Source organism: Cystoisospora suis (genome assembly GCF_002600585.1).
Source record: "Cystoisospora suis strain Wien I chromosome Unknown contig_365, whole genome shotgun sequence".
Classification (NCBI taxonomy): Eukaryota; Apicomplexa; class Conoidasida; order Eucoccidiorida; family Sarcocystidae; genus Cystoisospora; species Cystoisospora suis.
Genome location: NW_027153166.1, coordinates 30,202 through 39,604, shown reverse-complemented (window position 1 = coordinate 39,604; position 9,403 = coordinate 30,202). Strand labels below are relative to the sequence as shown.

Here is a 9,403-nt window from a genome sequence, read left to right as displayed (position 1 = left end):
AGAAGAAGAAAGAGAAGAAAGACGAACAGCGAGCTCATGTCTCACTAGGAGAGAAGGCTCTGGAGTGAAGACAACATACCAGACTGCTTGCTCGTGGAAAGCACCCCAGAAAGCTTCTCCTCTTCTTTCTCTTCTTCTTCTTCTTCTTCTTTCCCTTGCTTTTCTTTCCTTTCCATTCACATTCTTTCTCATCTTCAGTATTCTATTTAGAAAAGACGGAAAAAGAACAGACGAGAGACGCAAGAAAAGAAGAAAGAGGAGAAAGACTTGAGTCGTGCGAGAGAGAAGTTGAAGAAGAAAGGGGGGAAGGAAAGAAAGACAGATAGACGAATGAGAACAGATCTAGGGTATGAAGAAGAAGGCGAGTCTTTCTTAATCGATCAAAGTGAAGAAGAAGGATGAAAAGAAAGAAGAAGAGAAGGCATTTTTCTTTCGTTTCTTTCTTCTCCTTCCTCTTCTCGAGTTGTCATTCATGTCCCCTTGACTCGATACTCCTGGCTTTATATCATCGACACTTCTTTCTTTCTTTCTATGACTCAAAACAGATGAAGAGGAAGACGATTAAGACCAAAAAGAAAGAAGGAGAGAGAGAATGAATGAGTCTTCACAAAGAGAAAGACAGGGAGTAAGCTACACAGACATCTTTCTTTCTTTCTTTCCTTCTAGAGGAGAAGGAGTTCTTCTTCTCTCTCTCTCTCTCTCTCTTTCCGTCTTTCTCCGAAGTCAAGCCGCCAAGTCTTTCGAAAAGAATTTCTCCCTTCCTTCCCTTCTTCATTTATTTCTTCCTCTTCTTCCTTGTCTTTCCTTAATTCATCCATCGTTCTTATCTCTACATAACCTTGGATAGTTTAGCTCTCTCTTGTTCCATCATTCCTCCTCTTTCTTTATCTTCTTTCTTCCTTTCTTCCTTTCTCCAGTCATTCATTTCTCTTCCACTTCTCTCGATTAGAGTCTTCGAGTCTGTCTTTATTTATTTCTCGTCTTCGCTTCTATAGAGATTTCTTCTTCAAGTCTTCTTTCTCTTCTTCTTCTTGCTCCTCTCTTCATTCCTCTTTCTTTCTCTTCAGATGGGGCTTTTCAGATGCAGGTAAGCAGATCTTTCTCCCCTCTTCTCTCTCTTTCCTTCCTCTCTCCTTTTCTTCTTCTTCTTTAAGTCCTTTCTCTCAGACCACAATTCTCAACTCGTTCACTACCACGTCTTCGTTTTCTCCTTTTTCTTCTTTTTGTCTTCTTCTTTTCCTGCTTCGTCTGCTTCTTCTTCTTCTGTGTATGGAGATGTATGTATGCGTACGTATGTCTCTTCTTCTTCTCTTAGCTCCTATCTTCAAAGGGGGCGAAGGGGGAGTACCAGCCTCTTAAAGTGTTTTCCTTTCTTCTTTTCGTAACTCTTTTCAAGTCTTTTTCTTGTCCTTCTATCTCTTCTTCTTCTCCCGTACTTCTCTCTTTACTTCTTCTTTCGCCAAGATGCCGCTCGATCCCCCATCCATTTCTTCTTCTTCTCTCCAGACTTCCCTCTCTCCTTCTGTTACCTCCTCATCCTCTTCCTTTTCTCCTTCTGATGTCCTTGAAGACAAAGTGAGGTGTATGTACACCTCAGCTGGGCAGTCCCACCTTCTCCATTACTACTCTAGTCTTCCATCTGCATCACAGAAGAGGTCTTTCTTACAGCAGCTCTCCAGGTATGATCCCGTGAGAATTTCTTGTGTCTTTCAAGAAGCTTTAAAGCGCCATGAAATAAAAGAACTTCTTTCCTCTGCAGCTAGCCAAGCCCAGTATCATGCATCTATAGCGAAAGAGGCCATGCAAGATACCGTCTATAGAGTTCTACATGAGAGAGAAGAAGAAGAAGAAGGCAGATCTCCTCTCCTAAAAGACTCTTCCTCTTCTTCTTTAAAACAGACATCTTCTTCCTCTACTCATTCATCCGTCAACACGGCTTCACCTATATCCTCAACAGCGCCGTCTTCTTCTTCTTCTGTCTCTTCTTCTTCTTCTTCTTATTCTCCTTTTCTGTCTTGTACACCTTCTTCTTCTTCCTCCTCTTCTTCTCTTGCCTATCTTTCCTCTTCTCGTGAAAAGCATCACTTGTTGTCTTCAGCAGATCCTCTTGTCGGCCTAACTCCAAGCAGTCACTTCACACCTCAGAAGCTCGTCTCTTCGTCTGCGTGTTCTCTTATCAGCGAAGAAGAAAAGAGGGATAGAGCTGGTAATGCACGAAACGGAGAGAAAGAAGAAGAGGATGGAAGGCGGACAGAAGAGGATCATGATAAGAGAGAAGGTAATTTTCCTTCATCTCTAGGAAACAAAGAAGAGAAAGAAGTGGGTGATCTCAAGAAGAATGTATTTGTATCAACGGCTGTGGCTGCGTCGGAGGCGGCCGACTGTTTAGCATCTGCCGCTGCATGCACTGCTCTTGAGGCGAAGATCAAAGCAAGTGTCCCTGCGATTCTTCATGTCAACGATGTTTCTTTCATGGGAGAAAAAGAGACAAAGAAAGACACGCAAGAAGGGTTGGATTCTTCTCATTCACCTGTTGATCGGACAAAAGAAGGTGACGAAAAAGAGAACAACACCAGTCGTGTGTCAGGTGTACATACACCTGAAAGTGTACGTACACCCGAAGGTGGAAATAGGAAGATGCAGAGAAACACGAGGGAGATGTTTCACATTGACTCTTCTTTAGAAAAGCACACGTCAGAACAAAGAAGAGAAGATAAAGAAGAGAAAGAAAGAGAGAAGAAAGTCACACCGATGAATGGATTAACTGAAGAGGAAAAAGAAGAGAAGAAGATTGAAGAAGCTTCTATCAAGAGAGCTATGTCAATGCCGTTGCGATGTTGCCGAAGAACGTGCTTTCCCCCTGAGGTCATCACATGGAGAGAAGTTGAAGAAGAAGAAGAAAAGACAGAGACAGAGAGACAGAAAGAGAACTCCCCTAATCAGGGGGTGCAAGAAGTTGAAGAGAAAGAAGAGATGAAGAAACAGGGGGATTTCGACAAAACTCTCAAGACATTCTATAAGAAGTTGAAAAGTACCCCTTGTCCTCTTATACGCTTACAAGACACATCAGACGTAGCTAAACACTACTGGCGATCTCTCGGTCTTAGATTCATTCGTAAGTTTATTCTCGCCTCCTTTTGTGTCCTTCCTTTTCTTTCTTTCTTTCTTTCTTTCTCTTTAGCACTCTTTTCTTTCTTGGGAAGGAAAGAAAGATCAGGAGATATGAAAGGAGATCATTAGGTGTACAGAGGAGGCGTCATACATAGGGTGGATATACAGGCCTATGTATGTTGTAGAAGAATGAGAGAGACAGACAGTAGTGTGGTACATATAAGGGAGATCTTAAGATTCATTTCTTTCTCTCTTTTTCTCTCAATGTGTGTGTACATGGAAAACGTAAAGATTAAGAGATCAGAAGCGCGAAAGAAGAATCTGCGGGTTGTCTTACTCGAGTAAAAGCCTTCGAAAGATTCGTACATATATGTGACTTGATTCGAGTGTATATACACCTCCGAAGTCTCAGTATTCTTCATGATCTTCACTTTTCTCTAGTATAGACATATCCCTCTATATGTGGGATGTGTCACTATCTCTGGATACCGACTACCTATATTTGCATAGTCATACACACCTGCATGCATACATACACACATACGTGTACATACATATTCACACATAGGTACATACATATTCACACATAGGTACATACATATTCACACATAGGTACATACATATTTCATACATACAGACATCTTCTTACATACATGTACACACATATAAGTATATATTCTTACGGAGGTCTTCGTAATCTTTGTGCAAGTATTTGTACGCTCATATATAAGCACGTTTTCTTCCATCACATGTATATATATAGATGTATGTGTTTATGTATTTCATATCGACATAGGAGGCGTGTATGCGTCTCTTCTCTTGTATGGAAAATGTCTGTGTAGGTGTATGTGGATGTGGTAGGTGAAGGGCGTGTAGGAATGCTCGTCTTGGCTGGAGGCGACGGAAGTCGCTTGGGCTTTGCAGCGCCTAAAGGCATGCTTCCTGCAGGCCCTGTATCTAAGAAAAGTATCTTTCAGATCTTCGTTGAAAGGCTTATCAAGCTCTATCACTTGGCTATGCAACAAGCAAAGAAAGAAGAAGAAGATAAACGCGGAGAAGAAGCAGAAGAAGAAAGCAATGCACCTGTAGGAGAGCATCATAAAGATGGGAAGGATAGAGAGAATGAAGGTATGATGAGTAGAGAGAAGAAGATTTGGGGAGAGAGAAAGAAGATGGATAGAGAAGAGAAGAAGCCTTCTTTTCCTTTGTATATTATGACAAGCGAGTCGAATAATGAAGCGACTCGAGCGTTCTTTGAAGAAGAGCATTTCTTTGGTCTTTCATCTTCTTCCGTTCATTTCTTTAACCAGCAGTCTCTCCCTGTTTTCTCAGTAGAAGGACAGATTCTTCTTCTCTCACAGGAGCAAGAAGCAACTTCTTCTTCTTCTTCTCCCTCGAGGTGTCTATACACCGCACCGAATGGCAATGGAGCTGTCTTTTCTGCTCTGGAAACGACGGGGATCTTAGCTCAACTGAAGAGGGACAACATAATAGGTCTTCAAGTGTGTAGCATCGATAATCTCCTAGCTAAGGTCGGCGATCCTCTCTTCTACGGCCTATGCATCGATGCAAACATTCCGATAGGCAACAAGGTTCTCCCGAGGAGAAGCCCCTATGAAAAGGTGGGAGTTATGTGTCAGATTGATGTAGAAGAAGAAGAAGAGGAAGAAGAAGAACAACAGCACTTCTCTCTTTCCTCTTCTTCTTCGTCTCCTCCTCTTTCTTCATCTTTGGAGAAGGAAAGAGGAAGGGGGAGAATAAGAAAAAGAAGGGTGCCTGCGGTGCTTGAGTATTCTGAGCTTCCGGATGAAATTCGTCTAGCTACCACAACGGAGATAGGCAAGAAGAAGAAGGGAGGCCAGAGGGAGAAGAAGAGAAGCGAAGAAGAAGAAGAGAATCGGGACAAGAAGAACGAGAGAAAGTTAAAAGAAGATGAAGAAAAGACTGTCTGTATTGAAGAGAGAAAGAATGATACGCTTGAACGAGAAGAAGAAGAAGAAGAGAGTCGGACAGTATCGTCTTTAGAATTTTACTGGGGGAATGCATGCCTTCATTACTTTAGCGTTGAGTTCATAGAAGACCTTCTCTCTCACGATCGAAGATATCTGTTAGATACTTCCTATCATCTCGCTCTTAAGAATATCCGAGCTATTCTTCCTTCTTCTTCTTCTGCGCATCTATTGGGCGCTGAAGGAAGAGAGAAGAGAAGAGAAAGGCTCAGCGATGAACAGCCGTCTTCTGGAGAAGAAAAGGAACAAGAAGAAGAGAAGAAGAAGAAAGGTTTCGTATGTTTAGAGAAAGAAGTGTCAAGGGGATGGAAGCTAGAGCTCTTCATCTTCGATGTCTTTCCTTTCGCTTCGCATGTCCTGGTAAGGAAGAAAGGGTAGCTGTATACCATACGAGAAAGAAATGCATAAGAAAGAAAGAGAAAAGAAAGAAAGAAAGAGTGGTAGGCTCCCTTTGAGAAGGAGAAGAGGGAGAAGAGTACTTTTCTTCTGTATGCTGTGAGAAATCCCTTGCTCCGTTGGTATGTGAAAGAAGGTTTCTATATTCTATCTCTTTTCCCTTGCTATATACAAAGAAGACTCTCTGTAGTCATCCGTGGAGAGCTGTAGATGTCGATCTCTCTCTATAGGTATGTATATATTCGCATAGATCTCTTTCTCTTCAGGTTGATGATTATGATGTATATGATATAGATCTAGTGGTGTCTCTTCTTCTTCTTCTTTGTTCTCTTTTCATTATGTGCAGTCCCCTGTTTAGTATGAAAGACAGGAGCGAGCCATTCAATCGATCTCTTCCCTACTCCGAGAAGAAAGAACACTGTACATGACGGTAGACATACATACAAGAAAGACAGGCAAACGTATACGCATATCAACATATATCTGTACATACATATACATGTGTATGCTCCTCTCTCTTGCCGAATAGATGGTGGATATGTATGTATATAGAGATATTCACAGATGTACATTGTGTGGGGGGGTGTGTCTTGTTCGTTCATCTCTCTATCTACACCATGTATATTTCTTTCTCTCTCTCTCTCTTTCTGTCTCTCTACATGTCTAGGTATGTCTGTATATCTATTAGTTTGAGATTTCGATAGATGTTGATATAGCTGCGGTGTCTGTGTAATGAGATACATGCCTCCTCCTTCTCTAAGTTCAACAGAAGAAGAAGAGAAGGCTACGCCGTGAGGAGTTTCAATAGTAGAAGGAGCTTCCCACGTCTTGTCTAACAGAATGTACCTATGTATTTATTTATCTTTAATCTCTGTATTTATCTTGAACCTATCCATGTATCGCATTATCTCTCTTCTTTCTTTCTTTCTTTCTTTCTTCTTTTTGTCTATCTTTCTTTCTTTTCTTTGAAGTGTGTAGAAGTATCTAGGTCTGAAGAATTCAGTCCGATCAAGAATAAGAATAAGAAGAGCGCGGATTTTCTTCTTCCTCCCAAGTCTTTAGAAGATGTGGATCCAGATACACTCTATAGCGCGCAGCTAGATCTTTCTCGCTTGCATAAGACTTGGCTCAAAGCAGCCTATCCACATCTCTCTTTTCTTGCATATGATCTAGGCACAACTTCTCCATCTAGTCACTCATCTTCTTCTTCTTCCGTCTCTTCTGTTTCGGAGTCAAATGGGGTGGACCTGTCTGTCTCTATACATGAGAAAGAGAAGAAAGAAAAAGACGAGCAAGATAGCAAAGAAAAGGATGAAGAAGAAAGGAACGAAGAAGCAAAGAAGAAGAAGAAAAGTGTCAAGAGGAGAGAGAATGGGGGGGAGGCTGCGGCACTTGGGTCTTCTGGTTTGAGAGAGAAGGAGGATGTCTGCTATGGAGATATAAGAGATCTCTTCTGTGAGATCTCTCCTCTTGTCTCATATGAAGGCGAAGGTCTTCTCTTAGATAAACCCTCTTCTTCTTCTTATACGATACATCTACCCTTTAGACTCGATTAAAAAGAAAAGAAACGGGATAGCCATACACTCTTAGACAAACGACACACACGCCACATATCTGCTCTTTCGTCTCATCTCTTGAGCGCGCTTCCCTGCCTGTTCTCTCCTTCTTTTCTTCTTTCTTTCATTCTGTCTTATCTCTTTCTTCATTCATTCTGTCTTATCTCTGTATCCTCCTGATACTGTTCCTCTTCATTCCTCTTCTCCATCGTAGTTGTCTATATCTAGATCTCTAGATAGGTATCTACGTGTATAGGTACATTTCTACGTATATAGAAGATATACGTTGATATGTATCGAACTGTAGATCTGCCTATCTCTCCGCCTGTGCGTATGTGGGGCGTTTCTGTAGCTCTCCCATGTGTATCTGTATGGACCTAGGAAGACGTGGGTCAAATAAATCTATATGAACAAGAAGAGAAGAAGAAGAAGAAGAAAGACTTTTTTCTCTTCTTCTTCTTGTAGTCTATATCTGTCGAGTCTCTCAAAGAAATGAAGCGGAAGCTCCTTCTTGAAACTCTCGAGCAGAAAAGGAGGAAGAAGCAGAAGAGAAAGAGGAGGTTTGGTGAAAATGAATTGGACACACAGAGAAAAAGCCTGAAGAAGAAGAAGAAAGAGGAGAGGGAGGAAAGGAAGCTCTCATTCGTCTGTAGAGCTGCCTTTTAATCTGTCAGTCTATCTTCAATCTATCTATCTAGAGATCTGTCTGTAGTTTCTCTATCTATCTTTAGTCTATGTATCTGTCTCCATCTCTGTGTTGCTCTTTGGATCGAGAAGATGAATGTAACGAAAGAAAGGAAGAAAACGACGGAGAGAAAGAAAGAGATGTCCGTGAAATGGTATGAGGTTTCAAGAATGAAAGAGGGACCTTTTTAGGAATTTTCTTTTGACTTTCTTCTGCCCTCCATACTTAACGTCTTCTCAATTCCTCTCATTATTCAAGCTACACTGTAGCAAGAAGAAAGATGAAGAAGAAGAAGCTTCCACCAAGCAAGAAAGAAACACAGGGAGAGAAGAAGTCTACCTACACACCTGTCTTTCTCTCTTTCTTTCTTTTTCTTTCTCACTTTCCTGTCCAGAGACTCCCTTCACTTCCACAAGAAAAGACGGAGATAGATAGACAGAGAGGAAAAGGCTTTCTTCCTAGCTTGCTGTACTTAGAAAATCTCGTATCAAGTCTTCTTTCATTGCTTAGATAGAGAAAGAGATCCACTCTGGGATGGACAGAGTGTGGACCTGTATATGTATATATATATAGAGAGAGATGACTGGTTGCTTGAGAGAATGAAAGAGAGACACAAAGAAGAGAGAGAAAGAGGTGTACATACACCCGAATCCCCCCCTCTCCAGACCACCGACGCCTTCATAGTAGGATCCAGTCAAGTTATCTATCAAAAGCTCTCGCTATTCATTCCTTTCTCCGAACATAGATTTATAGACAGAGAGAGGGAGAGGAATGTCGGAAGATCTGTGGTGGGGGGTTTCTCTTGCGAGGAAGAGGAGAAAGACACTTATCAAGACTTTCCCATGTGTATCTCTGTGTACATGACCATATCACAGGGAAACGCGTTTCTCTTTGTTTAAAGTTCGAAATCTCACGCAGACTTCTCTCCAACAAACATCCAGGCTTAGCCAAAGCTTCCGTTGCTCACCAACCCCCCGCACCTGAAGATATTGCTCTCTCTCTATATACATCTATATTTCTCTCTATAGATATATATATTTCTCTCTATATATAGATATATATATTTCTCTCTCTCTATAGATATATATATTTCTCTCTTTCTCTCTCTATACATCTATATTTCTCTCTCTCTACATATATATATATATTTCTCTCTTTCTCTCTCCTCTATATACATATATATTTCTTTCTCTCTATATATATTTCTCCCTCTCTCTCTCTATATATATATATTTCTCTCTTTCTCTCTCTCTCTATACATCTATATTTCTCTCTCTCTACATATATATATATTTCTCTCTCTCCTCTATATACATATATATTTCTTTCTCTCTATATATATTTCTCCCTCTCTCTCTCTCTATATATATATCTCTATATATATATATATTTCTTTCTCTCTCTATATATATATTTCTCTCTCTCTCTCTCTATATATATATATTTCTTTCTCTCTATATATATATGTATATGTATCTTTGTCTCCCTCTCTCTCTATATATATATTTCTCTCTTTCTCTCTCTATACATATATATTTCTCTCTCTCTATATATATATATCTCTCTATATATATTTATATATTTCTCTCTCTCTCTCTCTCTCTCTATATATATATATTTCTTTCTCTCTCTATACATGTATATAT

At 40.5% G+C, this 9,403-nt stretch overlaps 1 protein-coding gene across 1 annotated transcript; it reads left to right on the top strand.

Moving 5' to 3' along the window:
* Nucleotides 1-7: 7 nt before the first annotated feature.
* CSUI_000924 (utp-glucose-1-phosphate uridylyltransferase subfamily protein) lies at nt 8-7,884 on the top strand. The gene is made up of 3 exons (XM_068061131.1): nt 8-3,115; nt 3,973-5,480; nt 6,488-7,884. The coding sequence occupies exons 1-3, from the start codon at nt 1,465-1,467 to the stop codon at nt 7,070-7,072; spliced, it is 3,744 nt and encodes a 1,247-aa protein (XP_067926894.1). The 5' UTR covers nt 8-1,464; the 3' UTR covers nt 7,073-7,884.
* Nucleotides 7,885-9,403: the final 1,519 nt, after the last annotated feature.